The following is a 26,331-nucleotide window of genomic DNA, read 5'->3' on the forward strand; positions in this document are numbered from 1 at the left end:
TTCCAGCAGAGTACTGTCAGAAGCTTGCGGAAGGTGACCCAAAGCGTTTCACCCAAGTCCTGCACTTCAAAGGAATAATAAGGAAATGTACGTAGAGTTTTTGAAAATAATATTAACATCCTCAAAGAAATTCTCTCTCTCATTAATCTGGCATTTAACAAAATGAAATAATTTTGGTGATCCTGACTGACCCAAAACAGCAGAGATTTGAGTTCAGACGGTGAGATAAAAACTGAAATGTGTGTTTTTGCACAATGCATTTAAACTTCTGGCTTCAACTCTATTTTCAAAATGAATCGTGTATTATTTCACTCTGTTTGAGCATTATGAGTTTGAGTATTGTATGAATATGTACTCATAGTATGAGTTTCACGTTTTTGACTTGAAGTACCGAACCGAACTAAACTTAGCTTTGACTTGACAGTATTGTAATGTACTGTACCGGTCTGGATACAATATTTTGTCATTCACCTGTTCCAAAACTGACCGGTCGAGAAGATGCCAAGGACGACTAAAGACGATAGGTGGCGCTGCGCGCGCACAAGTCCTGAAAGGAGCCGTTGAGCAGGACCTTCAATTACTGTAAATACAGTACTGTGGTTAGAAATTGAAAATATGCCGCGGGAATTATCTGTATAACTGGTTAAAATTGTACAACGTTGTGTGTTTTTATTGTACATTTGCGGCGCGTTGGTCACATCGTGAGGCGTGTCCAAGGTTTTGCACGCTCTCGGTCGATTAGCCGAGTGTTTCCGTAATTGGCCGAGAATTGCCGAATCATCTGTCCTACCCGGACTGCTGGAGAAGCGGCAGGCAGCTGCGCCATGTTGGCCGACACTCTCACGTATGTGAGGGCAAAAAATGAGAGAAAACACACCTGACGAGCAGCGCTGCTAAAATCCCCTTCCCGTGCGGGAGGTTAAAGACCTCGCGGCTCATCTTTTTCCATTCCCCCCCCCCCCCCTCACTTCTTGTGGAAAAGAAGCGAAACCGGTGGGGGGGCCGGGGATCCGCAGAGGCTCCGGACGGGCTCGGGAGGCTGAAGCTCTCCCCGCCGTCCCGATGAACAGCATCGCTGATCCGCGTCGCGACGTTCCATGACAAAAAAAAGAAGGACCCGTGTCGCTATTTTAGCTTAGTCGTCCCGCTTCTCTTGGGGAGGGGGGCTCGGGGCCTGCTTTGCCTCCATGTGTGCGAGCTAAAACGACTGTCGTTTCTCCAATTCTTTTTTTTTTTTTTTTTTTTTTTTTGCGCTAATTTCTTTCTAACGTGTTAGGTTTCTTTTTTTTTTGGTTTTGGTTTGTTCTTTTTTTTTTGGTTTTGTTTTCCTGACGATGAGTTTACCACCGAAAGTAGTCCCGAAGCCCGCCACCGTCGCCGCAAGCGGACCTGGAAGCGGCCCGTCTCCGTCGAGCCAACTGCGGGCTACCCTGACCTCCGTGTCGCTGCCGCCGGGAGCCCCAGCAGTCCCCCAGCCCGGAGCCGTACCGCCACCTCAGTATCCTTTTTGACCCGCACGGTAACACGTATATGTGATTTATCAACACCCATTTCTTCCCGTTTGATTTTTGGCCCAGGAGTTGGACTTTTTATTAGTGATAGTGGAGAGGCTGGATGTGGTTGTGGGAAGGGAGGTGGACAATTAGCTCGGATGCTAAGTGCGCTAACGCTAGCCGGTTTTCGAACGCTACCCGCCGGGATTGTTTGTTTTTTGAGGGGGGAGTTTGGGCACCCTTCACAACGCCACACCCAAAGTCGAACTAAAACTCGCATAAATGGTTTGTATATCGGGGTCTACTAAAGTGTCACAGCGGGCTGACATTGTGGGTTAAAGCCAGGCTTTCACGGTTCTTGACACCAGTTACCGGCGCCCGGCTTTGTTCGCTTACGTTCGGCGGCTTGAAATTAGCCTGGCAGCTAACGACATCATCCATAAGTGTGCTCATGGTAGCCCCAAAATGAGGCCCGGTTTTATTTGCACTCTTGACAGGCCTGTGAGATGTAGTCAGGACGATAAACCCATAGTTGTCAAGTTTTTGGTTTTGGGGTGGATCCAGCAGTTTGGTTTTTTTTTTTTTTTTTTTTTCGTGACTCGAGGCAAAGGTGGTACTGATTGGGTAAATTTTCTACGAAATACAGTACATAATATTAGCATCGCTAAACTTGTCTCCTAGCTTGACCTCTACAATGCCACGAGTCGTTAATTGATTTGAGAACCATTGGCTTCAGTACCAACCAAACCACAAGAAAGAGGACTTGATAACATGTTTTGCGAAATGGCTCACGCCTCTGTAAAGCATTAACATCCAGAACACGGTGCGATGCCAAATGCCTCTGCTGGCCTATTTACCGTCACCTGCGTTTGTCGGAAGGTGTTCACACCGATGACAGACTAGCCTACTTTCGAGTGGAGTGAAGTCACTGCACTTATGTCATCTCCTGTTACAAGTACAGCAAGGTGTCAGTGCGAGGCGGTGGCCGCTCTCCCATTTCTGCCCAGTCAGTCAGTGGCCCAAAGATGTTTTTTGGCTGGATTTGAAAGTCCAAGCGTCTTACGGTATTCAGAATAGACGATTCTTTTGGCTGCCTAGTTACATGTACACTTATAAGTGATTCATCTGACCTCATGAAATAAGCCACATGGGCAGACGCACAAATTGCATGTCAATAATTATAAATGTTAACATTGGAAAACACAGAAGTAAACAATGTCAGATTGAAACGATTACTTGTTGTTTTTCATGTGATTGTTTTATAGTCTACAAGTGTTTTTGATCCAACTACTTGCTGTAATTATGCTTTTACTACTGCTTCAGTGTACATTACTGATAGACTCCATTCATCCTTTTTCCAATCCGCTTATCCTCGCAAGGTTCACCGCTACAGTGCTTTACAATTTATATAGACGGGTTAGCGTAACCAGACTAGCAGCATAACTCATAAATCGAGGACGCTTGATTCATTTCAGTGATGTCAAGCTTGCATTGAGGGGGTATTGAGCTCGTGCACCTACATCATAAAATCACGTGACTTTTCTTTACGTCGCCATATTGCTGGTCAAGCTAAGCATTGCTCAGGGCTAAGTCGATCAAAGACGACATGGAAATACGTCTCGTAGCACAACGCCAGAGTCTTGTCCGATACCGTCGGACATTTAGAAGGTGAAAATAAACAACGGTATGGGGAAAAATGAGATAAACTCTACATAGAGGACCCATATTTAATGCAGAAATCTATGTTTTCCCCGATTAAAAAATTTGACTGTTAATTCGCTTCCACTTGTCTTGGACAATTGGATCTGGTGAGTAAGTCGTCGAGATTTACAAGGAAGAGTTTGAAGCATATAAAAGTCTGGACGCATACGAATACTTTGTTGCCGGATCTGTTCTCAATCAAGAATAAATCCCGCGTAGTGACGGTTTTGACGGCTTGTGAATGCGAAGTGTGTTCGACGATACGTTAAACTTCGCTGGAATCCATCGGTCTTTTCAGATAGTATTCAGTACAAATACCAAGATTTCACAAATTACCCCTGGTTTTACACAAACTCACATTCATGAACTATGACTGAAAAAAAAAAAAAAAAGAGGACGGATTCGTCACTGGAATGTACATGGAAGCGATTGCGGCCACACTCAACCTCTGTAAACCTCTGCGACAGTGTTTTTTTTTTTTTTTTTTTTATACGCATTGTTCTCAAGACAATTTGGTATTATAAATGCTTCTTGGTAATTTGAGATAATAATAATTCCTACCTAAAATGAAGCGATCGCTACGCAGTCGTTGATATTTGGTTGGGCACCATCCGTCACGTTTAATTGCCGAAATCCATCCATCTTTTCTGGTCTTTCCAGCTGGTATTCCATAGAATGATCTCTTTGAAGATCCGTCTCGTCTGTTGTGACAACCAACAGCCCGACAAGTTTCGGGCATTGGGAATATTCTGCTCCGGTTCAATGTCCCCCACAATGTCGAGCAGCTGTTTTTGACCAACAAGATGGCGCCGTGAAAATGGTGACGTCACGTGCACGAGCTCTTTACCCGAACTGTACGCTTGCGCTGCACTGGCAGGTATCCGATCTATATCGGATTGTTATTGTCACTTGAAGGAGGCCTTCTCATCTGAAAATATCCCATGACATCCGCTTTCCCCTCGTTTTATGCTTTTATGATGGCTATCTCAATTGTGGCACTTGAGAAAAAAAACAAAAACATAATTGTCACGTGAACCACAACCACATGAATCCATTACTAGAAATTCAGTAGTTTAGGCTTTGCGTTGACACGACAAGCCTCAAACATGTAGTTCCATACGTGGAGAACATGCACGTGCATGTTGAGGCCACGTCCACTTGTACATGGATGTTCCCAAAAAAGGGGAAACAACTTCTATCAAATTCATAGTAAAAAAAGAATAGGGTTTAACACGCAAAATAAATGTTTGCGCTCAAGGGGATTTTGGCCAATCAGAGGCCTGAAAGACCAAAACGACAAACAGAATAAAGATCAATTGGCGTGTGCGCGTCTCAGGCCTCAAGACGGTGAGACGCCGTTTATTTATGTGGGAATAATATTTAAAACATCCATTCATTCATTTTCTATTGTGCCTGTCGTCATTAGGGTCAAGGGTGAAATGGAGCCTATCCCACCTGACTTTGTGCGAGAAAAGCAGGGTATAGACAGGACCTGGACTGGTCATCATCCAGTCACTGTTTTAAAACACTGCTGGCTTATAGTGGAGACAAAATTAATATATATTTGGATTGCTTACGCGTGTCACTGAACCAGATGTAATCCAAATTTCAATGAATGAAAATGCCTATTTCAATTGAAACAAGTAAGACTGCAATGATTCCTTGTATAATTCGCTTCCGCAAAAGGCTGCAGCAGGTTCTCTGTCTCGAAACTTTGCAGGGATCATTTTTCCACACAGATGCATGATAATTGAGATTTATGTACCACTCTCTACAGAAATGAGTCAGGGTAATGGAACTGAGCCAGTTCGTAAAAGATAATAAACAAAGTTTGAGATCAGTTGACACTTAACAAGGAACGCAAAGGGCAATCTACTGTCTACTGTACAAAAGTGCATCTACAATCGCCAGCACAAGGTAATGTATTCATGTCGGCGAATTCAATGTATTCCACCATCGCTAGTTAGAATGTTGTCAAGGGCACAAAGCTGCCAGTTGGCTTTCAATCATTTTATTAAACAAATGGTTAGAAAAGAAACATGTAATAAGCACATACGCGAGCTAATGATGGCCAGCGTTCACGCATGACCCTGTTGCCAGCCAATTAGCTGTACACTTTCATTTACTGGCGCCCATGTCACTCACCGAGGAAAGCCCCGTCTTTAAAAACATTCACACTCAGTCACAGATATAGTACTATAAAAGGTAAGGATGAACAAAAAAAAAAATACATGCACCTCACAATAAGTTAATCAACGGGATAAGTATTAGATATACCGTAATTTCCGGCTTACAGAGCGCACCCGCTTATAAAGCCCACCCAGTACATCTGTAAAGGAAATACAATTTACATACATAGGCCGCACCTGCGTAAAAGCTGCAAGTGCCCACATTGAAACAAACACGAGATATTTGCTCATAGAGATGGTACACAGAGTTTTCAAAGTTTTAATACCTTAGCTTAGCTTAACATAGCAACAACACGGTAGCACGAACAGGGCTGTTTAAAAAAAAGATACCGGTTTAAAAAAAAAAAAAAAAACAGCCATGGCAACTACACAATAGCAACACTAACAGGCCCGGTTAAGAGGAAAAAAAAAAATATATATATATATATATATACCAGTAAAAATCACAGAGACACAGCAGCTAGACACTAACGGGGCCAGTTAAAAAAAAAAAAAAAAAAAACATACCGGTAAAAATCACCGAGACACAGCAGCAAGACGCTAGCGCGGTGCTAACAGGGCCGGTTAAAAAAAAAAAAAAAACATACTGGTGAAAATCACTGAGACACAGCAGCAAGACACCAACGCTAGCGCGGTGCTAACAGGGCCGGTTAAAAAAAAAACAGACCAGTAAAAATCACTGAGACACAGCAACACGCTAGCACAATGCTAACGCTAGCGCAGCTCTAGAAGAGCCGGTTAAAAAAAAAAAAACATACCGGTAAAAGTCACTTCCTCACCACATTGATTCCACTGGTCTCAGTCTTACCTTTTCCGCTCGAGTGCCCCCTTGCGGTCGTTAGAAAAAAATGCACAAATTAGCTGCATCACCGCATAAGCCGCAGGGTAGAAAGCGTGTGAAAAAAGTCGCGGCTGATAGGCCGGAAATTAACGGCACTCTATTCTAAAATTGTTTGATACCTGAAGTGCAAGACACGAGCAAAATAAGTCTTTGCTGTTGACACAAACACAGAATATCCTGAAAAGAAACGTTGGAAAGACCAAGCTGGAGCAAAATCCTCCAGTTTCTTGTGGCATCGCCAACTAGTGGCTTGGCATGCATATTGCAGATCTGTGTAAGCACGGATCATTTTGAAACCATCCAAAACGTTTGGCTTACACTTGGATGTCTTAATGATGAGTGCTTGTTTGTAAGCAGGTCCTGGCTTTTAGTGCTTTGAAGGTTACATTTAACAGAACGCAGAGGTTGGTTGTCTGCTAAGCGTGCAGTATCCTTGTTTGACTCCTGACTGTTGAATTTGGTTAACCTACTTTCCACTGCGTGGCTGTAAATGTTTATCATTGGGGTGTAGAACTTCAGGCGTTCATAACGAGTTGAACGTAAGTGGAATAAATGTAAATGTATGGCTAGTTGAGATTGCCGCTGCAGTGATTTACACCGTGACTTTTGGCTTAACTCAGCTGACTTTGTGTGTGTCCTGTGACTGTTGACGGTCTGATTCACCTGTCATTGATTGATAGGCTTTTCTACTTTAAAGCATTCCTCCTCTAGCTAACAAAGTAAGATCTTTCGGTACCAACGTTGCAGTTGCAGCTCTCCTCATCATTTGTTTCATGACGAATGACTTGTGAGACACACAACACAGATACAAAATTCAACACAACTAGTAGCGCAAGATTCCTAATTTGCTATTGTTCCGTTACACGTGAGCTCGCAGTCACACAATCGGTAGCTCGTGCTGCTCGTTTTGTTACTTATGAACATATAGTTTGGTAATGGCGCTTTCATAAAATACTTTTAGTTTAGAAGTAGGCTTCACACGGGGGAGGATTTCTGGGGCCGATCAGCGAGTTTAAAAAAAAAAAAACAACCCAAAAGATCACCGACCCGATCACAAATTGGAGCAATGTGTCTGAGTATCTTCAAATGTATCTTGTCAGGTCAAACCAACATCACCACATGACAGAAATAATGGGTGCTAACTTACTGTAATTAAATTAAGTCATTCATTAATTAAATTCACAAAGTTATTGTAATTTAATGACTTTGCACACAAACTACAACAGGACGCCGTTACAACCGTTCGTGCTACCACTAGCTTGCTCGGCTTCATTGCGTTTTGTTGCCTGCTTGTGAGCCGTATTGGATTAAAAAAAAAAATATGCAAACACAACTCGGGCAATGCGGTCGTCTGACATGGTGCAGTCGTGAAAGGTACCGATCTGGCCGATATGATCGGTGTATTTAGAACTCTGGTTTTCAAAGCATGCTATGAGTATCATTAGTAGTATGCGGGGTGATAAACAAAACACAGAATTAAATGCTTAGACTGTGAATAATGTTACAGTAGCTTAATTTTCACGATTATTTTTAATCCTTTATGTTGGTGCAGTATACGATCTGTTCCAGCACCCCAAAAAAAACAGTACCATTTCTATGCTGTGTATTTTACAAAACCCAAACACAAAATTTTGGAATAAGTAGGGGTAAACTGCCCGAAAAAGAAAAATTGAAAATAAAAATAGTAAAATGGGTGAATCCGCTTGCATGCGGCTTCCACTGTTGAATACATTCCTCCTGTCAACGTGTTCGTGTAAATGCACGTTTCTTATCGGATAGTTTTGATCTGATGATAAAAATGTCTCTGAAGGCCCTTTTCTGCACCAGTCCAACATCCAAACGTCCCCTTTCGTCTAAACTCATCTAAAGCGCCTCATAGACTGAACATTGCGTCTGCCCGAGGGATCGTCAGTTCCCACTCGCTGGGATGTTAACTCTCATGGAACGACAGGATGGTGTGCTGCCTGAAAGTGTGTGCGTGTGTGTGTGCGCGATTGCTGTTCCTGTTCCTGGTCGTCAGAGGAACGCCGGGCACATGCGCGCAAGCTCAGACAATGGCGCCGCTGCTTAGCATTCAGCGCGAGGGGCCAAGGTGGCGCTTCCCACCATCTGCCAACAAAGGCCCAGGTCAGCCAGCCTTGCTTGAGACGCGCCCCCCCCCCACCCCCCCTCTCCTTTTTTTTCATTCCAACTCACCTCACTCCGCTGCAGTCCCAGCTGAGAACGGAGGGCTTTTTTCCCATGCCACTTAAATGATGGCTTGAGAGATTAATTTCAAAAAGCACGTCCAAGTCAATGAGTCAGATTTAATGCCTGCGACAGAAATTTTTGACCATCTATTTCCATATACATTTGACATATAATTACACGATAATATCTAAACAGTGAAAATATTAAACTAGTGTTTAATTGGCCTTGCCCGTCTGAAAAACAATTTTTAGATCAAATGCAATTGAACTTTACTCAAGCAGTGATTCCTTCGTCACACAATTACAGGGAGCCTGTCTTCCATACTTTGAGAATCACACGTCCATACTTCAGATGAAGATGATTAGCGTTGTGTATTTTAATGAGATTATTTGCGTTTGGACAGACGCGGGTGTCTGTACTGTGCACGTCACCGGTCGGTGTCTATTGATGACGTTTCCCTTACATCGACGAGGGAGATCCGATTTGTGTGTTCACTCTACACATTGACAGATATCCAGTGTGTATCTGATTCTTATTCACATTTGGACGAGGCTTAATTCCCATATAATGTTGTCTGATTTACTTTTAACATTTCATTCTTTGTTAATGCAATATTAATGGCTTAACAAACATTATTATTATTTGTTTGTTTTAAGTGGTGGTTCTGGAGATGTTAGGGTTTCATCCGACATGAGCGATATCCACTGTCTGCTCATAATCTGTAATATATCCTGAATGTTGTTGTTTTCCTTTCAGCTTGTCCCTTTCGGGGTCGCCACAGCGTATCATCTCAGATCAACGCATATATATGTTTGGCACAATTTTTACGCCGGATGCCCTTCCTGACGCAACCCTTCTCAGGGAGTGGAGGCCCCAGTGGGATACGAACCCACAACCCCTGGTTTACCAAACCAGTGCTCTAACCACTGAGCTACGGGGCCTCTAATATATCCTGAATGGCAAAAAAAAAAAAAAGTAGGCGACTTATTTCTCAGGAGTACGTTAAAAGATCTAAAACCTGAATGCAGTTTTTGCGTATATTATAAGATGTCTGAGTGCCTTAGGAAATTGTCCTCTTCCATTCTTTCTGCTCCAGAGAAAATGAAATATTTGATGTTTTTAAGACAAGTGATACATACTGAAACATTGAGACTGAGATCAGTCAATAGAGCTTCTCGCTTTCATTGTTCCTGCCAGGATATACTGTAGGCTTGCCTTGGTGCCTGTTGTACAGTATACCCATATTTTTCGCAAAAGTCGAACATGTTTACTGAGCCTGTTAACCTCTCTTGTTGCTTTGTAGGACCGATTGTGGAACGGTATAACAGCTGTAAAGCGTAGGCCTCACAGTTCTGAGGACCAGGGTTCAAATCCCGGCCCCCGCATGTGTTTGCATGTTCTCCCCGTACCTGCCTGGGTTTTCTCCGGGCACTCCAGTTTCCTCTCATATTCCAAAAACAGGCATTCATTGGAGGTTCAAAATTGCCCCAAGGTGCGATTGTGAGTGTGACTGTTGTCTGTCTCTTGTGCCCTGCGATTAGCCGGCAACCAGTTCAGGGTGTCCCCCGCCTCCTGCCCGACGATAGCTGGGATAGGCCCCGCCACTCGCTGCGACCCTCCTGAGGATAAGCGGCTAAGAAAATGGATGGATAGGTGGATTAAAAAACGTATGAAATTTCTTCTGGTGGTAACATTGACTTAAACTGTGTTTGAATTGTTTTGTTTTTCCTGAGGTCAAAATGATTGAGAAACTCTGGTAACAGGAGAGTTAAATGTACCTATATTTTGTCTATAATTTGGGTGTATATGGATGTACCGGCAGTGTCGTGTGCGCGTAATATGCGTCATCGTTCAGTAAAATCCAATGATGTTAGCCAGTACGTATTTGATTTGGCTTACAATGAGGTGATGCGTATCCAAACTAGACACCCGTGGGATTTAAAAAAAAAAAAAAAAAGTGTCACTTGAAGCATGCAGTTGCAGTTGTGAGCTGTGCTACATTTTATCACGTCGCCCGCCACACTTGCTGTCAAATTCATGTATGATATTCAGCTCCAGATATGTTGTAGCTACAAGCTGCACATTGACACATCACTGTACTTAAGGGCAGGTGTGTGTGTGTGTGTGTGTGTGTGTGTGTGTGTGTTTAGCCTCCCTGTGAAAATGTCCTCATATTCGTGTTCTCACTGTGGGAAGATATAAATAAACTGCTGAGCTGTTATGAGCCAGCATGCTTGACAGTTTATTCCAGAGAGGGCGTGCCCGTTGCCGTCCTGCCTGATGTCAGAACGCAGACTTGCCATTGTTTGCATCGGCCGCCTCACATTGGGTATTCCGTTTTTTTTTTTTTTTTTTTTTAATGACGATGATGATTATAGGACACGAACATGTCCGTGTGGATTCTTCAGTGTTTAATGCGCTGGCATAGGAGTCATGCCACTGATTTTGAGATGAGCGCTCATGATAACAGTTTTCGTGAGTGCTGTTTTGAGCCTCGTCCTTTCTCCACGGTGCCACTTGACCAAGTCTTCTGTTTTCCCAAGCATGGTGATCTGAAGCAGATGATGTTGTACAGTCATTCATTCTGACAGATTGATAGTAGTTGTTTTTTTTTTTTTGTTGCTTTTGTGCCAGAAATGCTCCAAACGGGAACAATATGGTCTATGCAGTGTTCTCGGAAACTGTGCTCCAGACTTGCACAATAAAGTTGGCACAGCAGTTTGAACATTTTGGAGCATTTTTAGAACAGTCGACTAAGCCTGGTTTTAGAGATGGAGGTCCAAGAAAACACTTTAATGCCTACAACCGGTTTTCCATATACGTTTCCATCCATCAATCCATTTTCTGAGCTGCTCATCCTCATGAGGGTCGCGGGAATGCTGGAGCCAATCCCAGCTGTCATCGGGCAGGAGGCGGGGCACACCCTGAACTGGTCACCAGCTAATCGCAGCCTTAAACGACGTAATCTACAGAATATAGGTGACCATACGTTTTTCTTCATTTTTTTTTTCTTAGAATACACGCGTTGCAATGTTGTCGTATGTCCCGTCGCATTCATGAGTTGGCAAGTTAAAGCCCAGTGACCTTAAACGACGGGATGGGGCGTTTTCGGAATACAAGACTTTAATTGCAGTAATCTGATCCACGCATTACACGTTGTTTGTCTCAGATGTGCTGCCTGTCCCATGGTTTGCCTGACATGTTTTTTTTAAATAACTTTATCGGCCCAGATATTTATAGTACTGCATCAAAAGACACACGCCAAGGCTAAAACTAAACTAGCTTTTGACTTCAAATATACTTAACAAGATGGCACCATGAGTGAATGTCTTTTTCAAAACCGATCAACGACATCGTACGTCACGTCAGTGAATTATGACAATACTGGCGATCAGTATAAAATGCTACTTATCGATTAGGTCGACCAGATCGGTGTACAAAAACAAAATTAATACATTTGTTGGCCGCGGTGAAACTTCACCGCTATATGAAGAATAGAATGACTGAAATAAATTGATTACAAAGAAAGATCCAATTAAAAGTGCTTCACAGGGACCTGTTTACACGACCATAATGCGGATCCAAACCGGGCCGTGTGTGAACAAACATAAACTCTAGCTTGTCATATAACGCCTACTGCATGTGTATCAGGACTACGTTTGCGCCCACTGAGGTAGAACTTCGGTGACACTGACTATGGCTGTTGTGCTACCGAGACATTGACATTTATTGAAAACCGTCGTCGTCAGTTAGAAGTCAGAGTAATGTGACGTTTTGTAAAGGCGTTCTTAGGGCGAAATGGTGAATTCTGATGGCTTTTGCTGATCTTTTTTCACACATTTTCTTTTATTGATTCCTTTAGGTCTGCTGAAGGATTGTGTTGCTGCTTCAGACCTTTTTGCAGTAAATTCAAAGGTTTGCCACCAGGCAGTACAAAATTTACTCTTCCATTGAGTAAGCTACAATTTTGATGCGTCCTTAATGTTTAATTTCAGTCTGTTTAGTACTTGACACATTCTAAAGTAGAGCTCATCATCTTTTATTTAACTAGGAAAAGAAAACTTCACTAGAATGCAAAACCCAAGATCATCTTTTCATCACATCTCCATTACAAAGAATAAAATGCACGGACCAAACTTCACTGGCCAGTTATTTTTGGGAGTTTTTAAGGCAGCCGATTAAGCAGCAAACATATTTTGGCCACAGCCAAGAACGGAAGGCCAAAGTTCCTGAATAAATAGTACGGTTGCACGTGACATCACGCTTGTTCATCCGTGTACTTCACCGCCATTGCTGCAGGCAAGCAGTCAGCTGTCCATCGTGATCGTTGTTCCGACTCGAGTAAATCGTCGTGCCAGAGTTTTGTTGCGTCTACGGTTATGTGGAAATTGTGGAAACGGTGCAAAAGAACGTCTGTAATACTAGGTGGCTTATTATGTCCGGATGTACGACTTCTGAAAGTACGTCGTCGTGGATAGTGTACGGATCGATATCTTCAGACTTTGATTTTCTGTACATATCTAGCTTTGGCGACATCGAGTGAATTAAAGTAGGCAGAAAACATCCGCCGCTTACACGTGGGTCTGTGGCCGTTGCCATGTTGATGTCATCTGCAACGCCGAGCTTGTCTGTAGAAATGGCGGCGCATTTTTATCACGTGATTGCAACCCAAAAATTACATGATAGAGATTTCTTCGTCAAATATGTGTTTCCCTGATCATAAAAGAGAAACAATATTGAGTGGGAACAATACTGTTTCTCCCCCCCCCCCCCCCCAAAGACCTTATTAAAAGTGCACATTAACATTTGGATCCCAGATTGTGGTTTGTGAGGCTTGAATCCTCTAGGCTAGCACCTATTGTTCGCATTGCAATGAAAGGGTGGTCTCAGCTGCAGCACGCAGGGAAAGCATTGTTGGTGGGACTTTTTCTATGTGTGCTCGTGTGTGTGTGTGTGTGTTTGGGCAAGAATAAGCGAGAGGCGAGTGGGCCAGCAGGGAGAGGGAGAATGTTCGCACCATCTGGGACGTGTCCGCTCACTTCCTGCGCCTCCTGTCTTGACTCCTCGTATGAGAGTTCCAGGTAGCCTGCGTCATTGAGAGGAGACACCGGACTTCTCACCGTTATGCGGAAAGACTTTTTATGTGTCAGATGTCAGATTGTGGGGATGTTTGTGTATTGAGAACAAAAGTCAATAGTAGTCGCTACACAGACCTGAATTATCATTTCATTATCATCTTTTTGTCAGCAGTCAACTCAGTCTAAAATGCTCAAATCCAGTTCATTTCGTATTCGGGTTCAGATTTTTGTAACCAAAGGAATAAATGACGTCAGAAGTTGTTGGTTGCTGTAAGGTCATCTATAACACACCTCGCCGAAAGGACCTTTGGATATGTGGCATGAGTCAATTTAAAATGGGACACTTGTTTGGACACAGACCTGGCTTTGCTTTTGGAGAGGTAGCGTGTTGTGGTTCAAATTTGGGTGGGCAGAGGTGCGTTGTTTATATTTGACATCATTTGTGGAATAATTACTTGTTAGGACAGGCGGGGTGAAAGAGAAGTAGAATTAGAATAGGCCACCCAAGCATTTAGGCTGCATTCGCATTGGCAGATGGCCGATAAATATCTGATTTTATTCAGAAAAGCCCCAATTACGATCTAAAGCTGTTAAATTCATATTGTTTCTATTCACGCCACCGTGGCCCGCATCTTGAGAGCTGAAAATTGGGATTTTCACTCAAAGCATAAATTCGGCCTTTGTGTTGCAGAGTGCTGGTAGTACAGTGTAGTAGACCGTCGTCAGGTCAACTTTATGTCTGTAGCCCTTAATCACAGAAGTGTCTCAAGAGGCTTCACAGACTCACAATTCGCTCATGTTAGACACACCCTGGTTTGGACCCCCCATCCTGCCAAGGAAAAGCTGTGAGAAAACCCATTTTGGGGGGTTGGAATTTAAGAAACCCTGAGAAGAGATTAAGGGTTGTGGGTTCTCCCTGACAGGATGACCAGGCTGCAATTGATGCTGAGTGGAAGAGATTTATGGCATTATATTGATATCCAGCAATGTCAGTGAAAATGGCACGAGAATCCATTTTATGAAATGAAGCATCGCAGCTGGTCTCCGCTGGGAAAGTGGCGCACCTCGGCGCCCGTCCCGGTAGGTTCGTGCAGAATCCCAACAGCAACAGCCTGACTTCGATCACCGCCACCTTGCCTGCAGGAGAGAAGAGAGGTGAAGCAGCTGTTAAACAGGCCCAAATCCACATGTCGGAGGGACAGCAGACCGAGAGACTAGTGGTAGTAACAATAGTCCAGATGGCTGAGCATGCACATTTGGGTCCCTTCAGCCATATATATATTTTTTCTCCTGAAAGACACATTCCTTTCAGTCTCTTCTTTGCGTAGTCGGTATGATTAGCATGCTTGGCGGAGGGCCAAGAGCGGCGTCAGGATGCTGGCTTGTGCGAATAGCGAGGGGAGGAAGACAGCCAGATCCTCGGTTTCCCCTAAACCACGTGACCAGCAGTATCCGAGTGTGACACAGACAAGTGGCCGGGCAGGTTAACCGCGGGCCTTCGCTGTCATGTGTGACTGCTCGGCGCGCCCTCTTTTGGTCCCCTTCCGACGCCTCACTAAGTGGCTCGTTCCTTCACGACGCGTCTTTCCCTTCTGAGCGCTGCTGCTTAATTTACGTTCGAGTTGATCCCGAGTAGATTTGAGCAAGTCATAACAGGACATTTGCTGTTTCCTCCGCCTTTTTCCTTGTGCAAGCTAAGCATTTGTCTTGCTTTCTATTACCTAAAGCTCCCCCCCCCCACCCCCCACGCCAAAATTCTCTTCATGTTGTTTCCTTAGCACTGTCCGAATGATGAAAGGTATACACTGTAGTCTTAGCGAGGGGCTTGTTTAGTGGGGAGGAGGGAGAGGGGGAATCCTTGAAATAAAACCCAACAAGCTGTTGAGCTTTGAGGAAATCCCTTTTGGAAATAAAAAGAACTTCAGCATGGCTGACACATTGATTCTTTCATTTTCTACTGATTTAAAACTTCTTTTTCATGTACCAAATCTCCTTGTGTGCCTTCATCAGTATTATTTTGAAACAAGTGATGATGCTCTCTCTCTCTCTCTCTCTCTCTCTCTCTCTCTCTCTCTCGCTCTCTCTCTCTCTGTCTCTCTCTCGCTCTTTTGAATTAACACAAATGTGCTGGTTTTCCTTAAAATGCACCTTTGCAGAATTCCTCGGGTTCAGCAGTCACTGGATGACCGAATCTTCTCCACGCAGACTGGGGTGGCTGCCGTCTACAGCGTAAGCACACACACACACACACACACACACACACACACACACACACACACACACACACACACACACACACAGGCACACGTGACTGTGCATCTTTTCACACTGTTCACATTAAAATTGAAATTAAAGAATGATTGCAAAAGACCATGTACCAGTACAGTGATACCTTGCCTTGAGTTTAATTCATTGTGTGAACAGATTTTCTCAAGTCATTAGATTTACACTTACCAGTATATCAAATCATTTTCTCCACTGAAATTAAGTGAAATGCCATTAATCCATTCCAGGCATATACAAAAAAAGCACTGTATTGTTTAGAAACCTAAAATGACAATAGACTTAAACAAATGTATGGCTTTCCATATTGTAGTTTCTGCTTATTGAGCGTGTGTTTGAAGGGAGGGGGGTGGCCTTGTAAGTGACATTAGGGCTCAGTGTGAGCGTCTGCATGTGAGTTGTGGCCTAGAGCAGCTCCTCACAGGTGTTCTCATTTTGTATTTGTGTGTTTTGACGGTCCCGTTCAGTAAACGGTTGAGAGAGCACGGGTGACTGCAGCTCTCCTTGCCCACTTTTGAGGGCATTAAAGTATCCTATTGCTACATTTTTATTGTCTTTCACTTCACTCAAGCAGCAGCATATCTGAAGCTAGAGCTCACCTCAAATTTGGACTCCCAACACAAAGCAAAACAAATCAACCAGTAAGTTAAGCTCTATCAACAATTGTAAGTCTACAGTAATCATCAAAATGTATATGCCTGTGTATCCAGCACGGCAGCCTGCATTGGCAGACGCGTATTGCTCACCCTCTCCGGCAATTAAAGTTAAGCAATGCTGCTTATTCAAACCAAATGTGCATTTAGCTGGAGGGGGAAGTGATTAGTTTGCAGAGCACGCGGTATAATCACTCTCAGATTCATCAATTAAAGCGGTGCCCGTGGCACAAAGCAATTGTTCGGCACGAGAGGAACGAGAGTTCCCCTCCTATCCGGCCGCCCCCTCCCCCATCCCATCCCATCACTACATTACGTCGTCCAAGCGGAGCAGGCTCCTCCCTTGGCAACGGCAGCGAGATTAGTTGCTTTATCCTGGGTCATGTGAGGGAAGTGGGGCACACAAAAGAGCAGGAGAAAGGTGCAGAAACCATTTGCTGCTGCTCCCCGGGTCCTGGCGCCCGTGGCCACGTCGCAGCGCTCCCGATCAGCTTAATGCCGCCGTTGTCGAGAGAGGAAAAATGCCCTTTTGAGAGAAGAGTTGTTTTGTTGAAAAGCACGGGCTTCTTGTCGCCTTCCTGCAGTGTGTCCGAACGGCGAGGACGGTGCCACCGGCGACAGCCAAGGCCTTTCCCTCCACGCCGCCATTCCGAATTTAACCCAGTGTGCACTTTCACACAGCAACACAGCATGCCGCATTTAGATAATTAGGCTGGATTTACGCTACTTGTCCGAGTGCCCAATTCTGATGTAGTGCTAATACGACATGACCAAAATGCACGTGACTAAGGGGAAGCACCGACCGCAAACTGGCTAAAGGACATTAGCAAAGATCGTTGGGTGATTCCCAATAGTCAATCAATCATTTATTACGGTAAAACGTCATCCTGTCTTTCACTGACGTCTGTATTTTTCTCATGTCTTTCAGTACTACAGTCCTCAGTGCTGGCTTGAATGCTGCAGTATAGTGGGATACTACATTGAACGTTCACAGATCTACATTTGGATTCTCTTGTAAATTGTAATAACCTCGTTTTAAAAAAAACTGCAGGGCTTCACTGTATTTCGATATCGCCAACCTCTCATTGCGCCCACAAGTGCAGATATCCGATATGTATAGAAGAGGGCTGATTGCAACCAATGTAGTGTAAATTCAGACTTCAGCGAGTTGTTTAACGCAACGCAACACAGTGGGAGAAGGGTCAAACCTCACACCCCTGCCAGCATTCGGGTGTTCCGTGCACTGATTGGACGTTAACCCCACTGTTTTCATGTCCTCCAGCTCCCCAGGCACGCTGGCCCCCCTTACGCCCCTCACGACATCACAAAGGGACACCCAAGCTTGGCGGGCACCCCGCCCGGGCATGCCCACTCCCCGGCACTCTCTCAGGTATCCGTACCCACGGCTTCCACGTATCGATTTCCTAAGGGCTGGGAGATGGGCGGAGGGGTGAGTTTGAGTGACATTTGCCGCCTTCATTCGCGCCGCATGCTTGTTTTTGTCTGTTTTTTGTTTTTTTTAATTAATGCAAATTTCTGTACATTTTATCAACACTGCTTTTCTACTTAAAAATGCATAGAAATGAATTTCTATGTGATGGGCTTGTGTCCACCATCTGCACCACCAACCTGCAAACCACATCCTTATTTCCCTCCATTTGACGCATCGGTACGAAATCCGTAAGGTTTGAAGTTGCGAGGAGCGGCCCCTAAAAAAAGAAGAGGGGCTCATTTACATGTCTTGTAATAAGTCCTGTAAACGCGATGGGCGAACGGCGACAGTTCGACCACAATTGGGGGAAATTTAGGCACATCGGGTGCCCTGCCTGTGTTCCCAGGAAGTATGTGAAAGCGTGATTGCGCTCTTCAGTGTTGGCGGTCTGGTCGACCACTCTGCACCCTGGGAGAAGCTCTGGTCTTAACGTGCTAAAAATAGCACACTCATCCAGCACACTCTTAAACTGGCACAACCATACTGACGGTAGCTGGGAGAAAAGGAGATAAACTGCCCTCCGCATGGCTCTGATGAGCAAGAATGCGCTACAAGACTTTGACATCTTCAGGATTCCACTTTGTACAAAAACATTTCCTGCAGTGGCATGCAAATACCACACATGCAAAATAGTGGACGATGAAGCGTGTGCTCCTCAATTGACAGATGACCTCTTAATCTTATCTGCACTCTCGACAGTCTCCGTACAACCCTGGGCAGAATGCTGGCTCCACCTCTATTGTGTACTCTCCTCAGACGCAGCCAATGAATGCACAGCCGCAGAGTCGCCCGGTGAGTGTCATCCCCCCACCCCCTCGTGCCTCCATCAACACCGGAAACTGCGACAGTCAGCATTCCTCGAGCCCGGGGGTCAGCAAACTTAAGCCGCCACGTTTCATTGTTGTTTTTACATTTCTAGCTTAGGTGGAAAAAAAGAGAAAAGATCAACCAAAAAATGTAGTTTACCTTTTATGGTTAATTTAATTGGGAGTTAATGAACCAATTACTTCATAGAACAAATACAATATAGTTTGTATCCAAGTTGATTTTTGATCACTTACACTACCAGCCTGAGGACCATTGATTAACACTGTTTTGAAGTTATGGATTCAAATTCAGCCTTCACGTGTGGAGTTTACGTTTTCCCCATTCTTGTCTCGAGTTTTTCAGGGGGCTCTCGCTTCTTCCCAAACCTACAAAATGCATAAAATCATCCATGTCAGGTTCATTTGAAGACTCTAAATTCGATCCATAGATGTTTAAAACACGGTTTGTCCTTATCCGCCCTGTGATCGGCTGATGACCAATTCAAGGTGGACCCCGCCTCTCTGTAGGCTCCATCTCATCCGTCGAAAACGAAATAGTCACAATAAATCAAACTAACCACTTATTTGTTGACTTTAGTCAATTCTAAAAAGAAATAAATTGTTTTAATTCATCAGCTTTCCAAATAGCTCCAACAGACATTTATCTGCCTGTGCCATCCACACACACACACACACACACACAAAGTGGTGTGGAAGAACCCCATCAAAATGTTTTGGGATGAAATTGAGACAATAAATGGGTCCCGCTCAGTTTCAAGGTTATGAAAAGCACACAGTGAGGTAGTCTTGCACGGTGGTGTAGGAACACGTCGACGCTGGGCACAAGAGGACGTGCTTCAGTTTGTTACCTTTTGTACTTTTTCATTTGTTTGTCTTATTTATGGCTGAGATGTATCTTTCCTACTCGTTATGACTTTCACTATTGCCTGAGAATTGATTAGTGACAGTGCATTCCAGTGTACAAATTCGGGTTATGTTGCCGCTGTAGCAACGCAGCGCCGTCTCTGTATGATGTTCTTGATTTAAAAGCCCTGTTTAATCAGTTTAATTCAGACAGCGTTGCTGCGTCTTGTGTTCCTGCAGCTTTAGTTGCTCTTTCCCGTCTGCCACACTGCTCATCTGTGTCTTTCTTGTGCTCTTCCCTCTGCCTGCTTTGTCACCACTGCTTCAAACATCCTCCCTCCAATCAGTTTGCGACGGGCCCCCGACCGACCCACCATCAGGTACATGCTACGACAATTATCTTCCTCCTGTAAAGGATGAATTGAAAGCTTGGCTTTTTTTGTGGGAAACTGATGACACATTGGAACCTCTAAAGTTTAACTCAGAAGCCTGCAGTGTTGGTGGACTGTCGTATTCTAATTTCAAAAATTATTTTTTGGGTTTTGATTTTACTGAGCATCCAGACTCTTTTCCTTCTCACATTATGGAAGGATGGCTTAACTCAGCCGGTCCAAGTACCCTGTTCTAATCTAATAACTGTGTCTTATTTTCCCGTCACTATGTCCCTTTCAAGTAATTCATAAATGATACATATGTGTTTAAACACCTGACACAAGGCTCATAAATAACTCCACAAGCATCAACCCAGAGCGTAAAACAATTTGGACCATGACATAGTGTTTGGTTGGCTTGCGTTGACTCCCCCCGCTTTCCCCTCAGTGCTTTAAATGACTGTAAATAATAATAATAAAATTTCATTTTAGTGACGGACACAACTCTAATGAAGCATATTTAGACAGGATTTAATTGACTTTTCTTCTGCTGTACTTGTTCTTCCTTTGCATGTTTTTGTTTTTATGTTGTCCGGGTCGTCCTGTGAAAAAGTATTTGCTTCCTTGTGTTCTTTTTTTTTTTTTTTTTTTTTTTTAAATACAATTTAAATATTGGACGCAGATAACTACAGTTCATCCAAAATGCAATATTTAATTCAATTTTTTCAAGTGCTATCAAGTTCAAATGCTAGCCAAACTTACCTCACCACCTTATTGAATCACGGTTTAACTGTAGCTAATCACATTTTTGGTAAAGCTTGCGTTTATAATTTCACTGACAAAACACAAGCCTGATTACTTCCACACAAATAGAAATCAACAAAACCTCCTTGACAAAATTAAGTTAACCATATTATTTTCCTGGCGGCATGGTGGAGCAACTGGTAAGAGCATTGGCCTCACAGTTCTGAGGACCGGGGTTTGAATCCTGGCCCCGCCTGTGTGGACATTGCATCTTCTCCCCGTGCCTGCGTGGCTTTTCTCCGGGCGCTCTGCTTTCCTCCCACATCCCCAAAGCATGCGACATTAATTGGACACTCTAAATTGCCCCTAGGTGTGATTGTAAGTCTGACAGTCTGTCTCTGTGCCTTGCGATTGGCTGGTAATCACTTCAGGGTGTACCCCTCCTCCTGCCCCATCATAGCTGGGATAGGCTCCAGCACTCCCGCGACTCTCGTGAGGATAACTGGCTCAGAAAGTGGCTGGATAGATATTCTTTTCCTGTGTCTTCGTTAATCGAAACATTTTAACACTCTCGGCTGCTCCACTTGTGTTTGAAGGTTAACAATGACCATTTCCGTTAGCACGTCTACGGCTTTTCGCATTAATATACGTTAGCCTTAAAGTTACCCGACTCTGTTGTGGTTCTGTGTCAGTTTTACAGTAAACTACATCTGGAAGTGACAAGCACATATTGCCTCTGATTTGGAAAATTACCAGATCACGATCTGTCAAATAGCACACAGCCAGTCTTGGGCGTTTACAAAGAATGTGGAGGGCAGGTACTGTATTACATTCCAGGAAACTAAACTGCCAGTTGATATGTACATTGCGACGACGATGCTTGAACTCTTATTTTGCTGAGCTCTGGTTTCGAGTTAAGAGTGTGGTCACAGAACAAATTGAAGTCTTATCTTAAGGCACCACTGGGTACTGGATCCGTGGGAAGAGCCAAGCCACATGTTGGCATGTGATTATGGGGTGCGCAGAGTATGCACCAATCTCAACAACGGCATGTCCTCCGACTCCTGTGATCCAGTGTCTTGGAATTCTGGAGTGGGACCGTAGTAACGGGGTCACGTCAGTCCGTGTAGTCTGCGTCGGACGCTAACGTGTCTAATTACGGACGGCCTGCTTTGTGACACGCCGAGTCATTGTGCAACTTTTCCAAATGCAAAAACTCTCTTCAATTACCTTCTTGGCTTTTTGTCTTTGACGTGATTTCTCTCAACGTCATACGAGGTCAAGCAGTGTGGGGCGTTTGGCGGCGTTTAGTGTTAACGCACACAGGACAGTACAAGCGCTGGCTGTCACTAACTGGTGCTACGCTCTGTTGTGCCGCCACGGAAGCGGAGTCGGAAAGCAGATGAAGCCCAACAGTAAGCCCTTTTTATTCCGGTAGAGAAACATCCATTGTGCCCCAAGTAAGACACTCCAAGTGGAACTATGAGCAAATTCATTCACTTGGTCAACAGTACCATGGTATATTTGGTGGAGATGGCCAATTCTTTTGGGTTCTGTTGTACAGTATACTTTTGTGGGTGAGTGCATGCCCAAAAATAGAAACGCCTCTGGAAATGATCACTTGTCAAATAGCTTCTTTGATTCAGAGTATTTCGCCTTGAGTTGAATTGTCATATCAGCTGGATAGACGCTACTTGATTTATTTATATGCTTGCTCTCAATTGGCACAGTTCGGATCGGCGTCATCGCAGCATAAACAAAAAATAAAAAAACACATGGGCTCGGGATGGTGCATTTTGCACATGTAAATTAAATTGTGCGTTACGGATATCGACAATGACAGTGCGGCGTAAATGTCAAGATTGGATGACTGCTTACCCTGTCAATGTCAGCACGATGTTAGAGAAATACAGCAGTTGATGAGAGATACACACCTGCACCTGCCCCAATAAGACAAAAATATTACAAGATAATAATCAACTTTTAAATCATGAAATAAGCAAAAACTTTAAAAAAACCTGTAAAGCTTATGTCTCGTCTATCCATTTTTAAATCAACGGGCTAATAGTCAGCCAGATAAATGCCCTTTAATGTTGAATATTTGTATTGTTATTCACTTCTGTGTCGTTAGCTTGGAGTTGAAGCTTGTGGAGGTTCGTTCATGTGGTCAATCATCAAGTACCACCCCAAAAACTAAAATCAACACTCACAAGTACCACCAATCAAAAATTCAAGTATAGCTCAGTTATCAAAAATAAGGCTCTTACGGGGGTTTTATTCACAAAAAGAACATTTAATCTTTAACCACTGTAATGTAACGCAGAGTTTGTATATCAAAACTGCGCTGAAATCAAAGTCTGTGCTGAAATAATGAGGCCATTTTAAAGATATTGCGCATGAAAGTTGAATCCAAATTGTGCTTGAATTAATATTTCAAAACATGGTTTCTACTTTTTTAAATCGAAATGTACAGTCCTTCAATTTACAAGTCTGTTTGTATGTTGTTGTTTTTTTTTAAGCATGCACGTTTTAAATGACTGCAGATTTTCATTTCGTCATACCCGTGCAACGACAAAGACATTGTATTGTATGTTGTACTTGGAATTTAGATACAACTGAACTGTACTCGAGTAATATATTGGACTGGATCAACAACAACAACAAATGTTGTAAGATGATGCAGTTTGAATATTTAATGCAGTGATTATTTTGTGTACCACAAGAGGGAGCCCGTCTACCAGGGGTTGTACTCGTAGCACACTTTGCAAATTATTGGTCCTTCAAACGCTGCCCAATTCAATATGTAACCATGCAAAACTAATATATCGGTTACAGGCAATAACTCGGAATTGGTCGCTTCAAGTGCAGTTTAAATCCAGCCTTTTATGGACTTAAATACGATGATCAAAATGTTATTTGCTCAACAGCCTTAGCCCCATTTTGTCTGTTTTTTTTTTTGTGTGTGTGAGTGCGACAATCAGTTTACTGCAACTGCTCACTGCTTGCCTTCCTTGCACACACAGCAGCTAGCTTCAAATAACCCTTACTCAAAAAAAAATGTATCATTTGTCACTTCTATCAATACAGGAAGGGGACCAAATAAATTTAGAAGTTGACAAAATAATAAAGCATGACACAGATCAAGGTGCAAAAGTGTCAGACCTGTTGTTGTTTTTGTTATTGGCCACATTGTCTGCTTGTGTAGAGCTAAGTGGAGCTACAGGATGGGGATGTGAGTCACGGTCGCGGCAGAATTAGAAAAGACTGTCTGGTGTCCGATCACCCGCACTCGAGACGCGCTGTGTTGCGGCTTATGAGGGCTCCAAAATGTCAGTTTAGTAAAGTCAGAGGCGGCTCGGGAATACCCCTCGAAAGAGTGTGAGTGTGTCTGTCTTTTCGTATGGACTGTACTGTCTTTACTTGAGTCTATGTCTGAATTCGTGTTGAGTGTGTTTGTCTTTATATTCTTGTGTGGTTGAAGTTTTGCGGCTGTGTGTGTGTGTGTGTGTGTGTGTGTGTGTGTGTGTGTGTGAGAACTCTTTGTGTGTTTTTCTCATTCTATGAGTGTGGATGTGTGTGCGTGTGTAGGTTTCAGGTTTGTGGCTCCCTATGTGTTGTCATTTTGTGTGCATGTGTGTTTGTAATAAGTGTGTATTTACATCCTTGTGGCTTTGTGTCTGAAGGTCTGTGGCTCCCGTTTGTGTATTCATGTCCGTGTGTGGCTGCCTGTGTTTCGGCAGTAATTTTGTGTGAGTCTTTGTGTGCATCTCTTGTGTGTTTCTTTTTGCGTTGTGTGGCCGCACGTTTGTAGCACACACACAATCTATGTCATTGTGTGTGTGCACGCTCTGTGGCTCTGTTTCTGCGTCTTTGTGCGTGCGCACTTTGGTCACGTGTCGACAAGCCAATAAATTGGTGACTGTATCCGGTAAGCGTTTTCCACTTGACCCCGTCCCCCACCCCCCCACTAAGCGCTCATTGCGAGTGGTCCATGTCTGGTAAACGAGAACGAATGGGTGCTTTCCGTGCGTGTGCACGCGTGCGTGTCTGCATTCTCACCAGTGCAATTGGCTTTTCTCTCTTTCCTGCTCTCAAGGGAGGATTCAGGCCCATCCAGGTAACACGTTTTTGCACCGGCAGACTTGCATGGCATGATGATGAGGATGAGGATGAAGGTTACTCCAAAAATCTCTCCCGTCCCCTCCTCGCAATTCACAGGGTGGACCTCTGGGCGTCGTCTTTTGTCATTGTAGAGAGCAAGTGTGGGGAACCTTTTTCATACCAATTTCAAATCTTCAGAGAGCCCCACTAAATTTGAGAAGAAATCCCGATTTAGCGATCAAACTCCTGTTTATTATTCAGTATGGTGAACATTTGTAAGCTGCATATGGCCCACCGTCTTGAGGTTCCCCACCCCTGTTGTAAACGCTTTGACTCGAGTCCATTATTTGCCATTCCATCTTCTCCGTGTATGACTCATCCCCTAACACTTGCACGAACAGCATGCAGCATTAACGAGGCGCATGCCCAAGTTTAACTAACGTTCCGCGCCCGCCCCCCACCCCAAGTTGTACGACTGCTGTCCCTGTTGCATGGATGCCCCTCCAGTGGCTTTATTTTAGGCCCACATTACAAGACAACCCATTTCTTTCATCTTTTTGTTGATCAACTTCCGAGAGTTCCTCTGAGCAGTTTACAAAAAAAGACATTGCACTTTATGACTTAGCGCACATATAAACAACCAACCATTCACACGAGTAATTCAGTCTTCAATACACTCAAAATTTCCCAAATGGAGAGATTTTTACAATGTCAAGATTTTCTCCTCTGATTCAAATCACTAACTCGATGCCAACGAATCCCTCTTTCATTTTTCTTGAAAGAATTCTGAAATGAATGGACACTTGTAGTTTTTACAAATGTCTTTTCAACTGATTCAAAATCAAGACTCTACTTTTTGAAGGAATCCACATTTTCCGTGATTAAACATTCCAAATTATTTGACAAATTATTCAAATGTAACTCCCCCCCCTTTTTCATCCTTTCATCGTCGCAGATTCTACCTTTCCTACATTTCAAAATCACGCTCTTCAATTGAGCTCTTCAGTATTCGTTAACGCGGGTTCTCGGTTTTTTTTTTTTTTTTTTAGCTATTTTTGACTGCATTTTTATCTTGGCAGCCAACAAATTCCTCCAGAGCCCCCCCCCCCCCCCCATCATCAGTACAATTGTTCATCTGTTTCTATTTCAAAATATTGTGTTATTACTCTCCCGACGACAAATAAATCAACTCGTCCCTCAAGCATGCCTGAAATATCATCAGTGGCATGTAACGTTACGTAAATGGTGACGATGAGAATGAATTGTCAGTGCTCCAGGTCACGTAGCTTTTATGAGACATCAAGGCATATATTTTTTTAATTATTAGTGTAAAACAGTAGAGTTCTAATCAAGGTAAATGTGATATGGGTGTCTTACCATGCATTTTGGACCAAAAAGAGTGGCTCGACTGCAATGGTGCTGCAGTGGCAGATTTATAAAGCACAGAGCTTTCTGTGATGTCACAATGGGAACCTTCTGCGTTTGTCCCTTTCATAGTAGATGCGAAGGGCGGTTTTTGAACAAC

At 43.6% G+C, this 26,331-nt stretch overlaps 1 protein-coding gene, 1 long non-coding RNA gene and 1 other non-coding gene across 23 annotated transcripts in view; 1 reads left to right on the forward strand and 2 right to left on the reverse strand.

The window, feature by feature from the left end:
- Window positions 1–1,201: 1,201 nt before the first annotated feature.
- Window positions 1,202–26,331, forward strand: part of eif4g3a (eukaryotic translation initiation factor 4 gamma, 3a) — a 51,043-nt gene continuing 25,913 nt past the window's right edge. For 2 of the 20 annotated variants that reach the window (XM_061833130.1, XM_061833131.1), the window contains exons 1-7: window positions 1,202–1,498; window positions 5,061–5,111; window positions 15,649–15,721; window positions 17,711–17,878; window positions 18,620–18,790; window positions 19,938–19,970; window positions 24,802–24,822. In XM_061833130.1, coding sequence (XP_061689114.1) covers window positions 1,335–1,498; window positions 5,061–5,111; window positions 15,649–15,721; window positions 17,711–17,878; window positions 18,620–18,790; window positions 19,938–19,970; window positions 24,802–24,822 — 681 coding nt within the window. In that variant the 5' untranslated portion in view covers window positions 1,202–1,334. The remainder of the gene's footprint in view (window positions 1,499–5,060; window positions 5,112–15,648; window positions 15,722–17,710; window positions 17,879–18,619; window positions 18,791–19,937; window positions 19,971–24,801; window positions 24,823–26,331) is intronic. The other 18 variants (XM_061833132.1, XM_061833151.1, XM_061833136.1 and 15 more) reach the window with 15 other exon arrangements.
- On the reverse strand, window positions 9,283–9,355 carry trnat-ggu (transfer RNA threonine (anticodon GGU)). The gene has a single exon. It is a non-coding gene; the product is annotated as a tRNA-Thr (tRNA).
- On the reverse strand, window positions 14,438–26,323 carry LOC133507759 (uncharacterized). Of its 2 annotated transcripts, XR_009796886.1 has the most exons (6): window positions 26,184–26,323; window positions 24,765–25,013; window positions 22,584–22,645; window positions 18,982–19,113; window positions 15,641–15,714; window positions 14,438–14,629 (listed from the first exon to the last, which is right to left on the reverse strand). It is a non-coding gene; the product is annotated as an uncharacterized LOC133507759 (long non-coding RNA). The 2 variants fall into 2 exon arrangements; XR_009796885.1 differs by lacking the exon at window positions 18,982–19,113 and having other exon boundaries at window positions 26,184–26,320.

The sequence above is a fragment of the Syngnathoides biaculeatus genome, chromosome 10, assembly GCF_019802595.1.
Source record: "Syngnathoides biaculeatus isolate LvHL_M chromosome 10, ASM1980259v1, whole genome shotgun sequence".
Taxonomy (NCBI): Eukaryota; Metazoa; Chordata; class Actinopteri; order Syngnathiformes; family Syngnathidae; genus Syngnathoides; species Syngnathoides biaculeatus.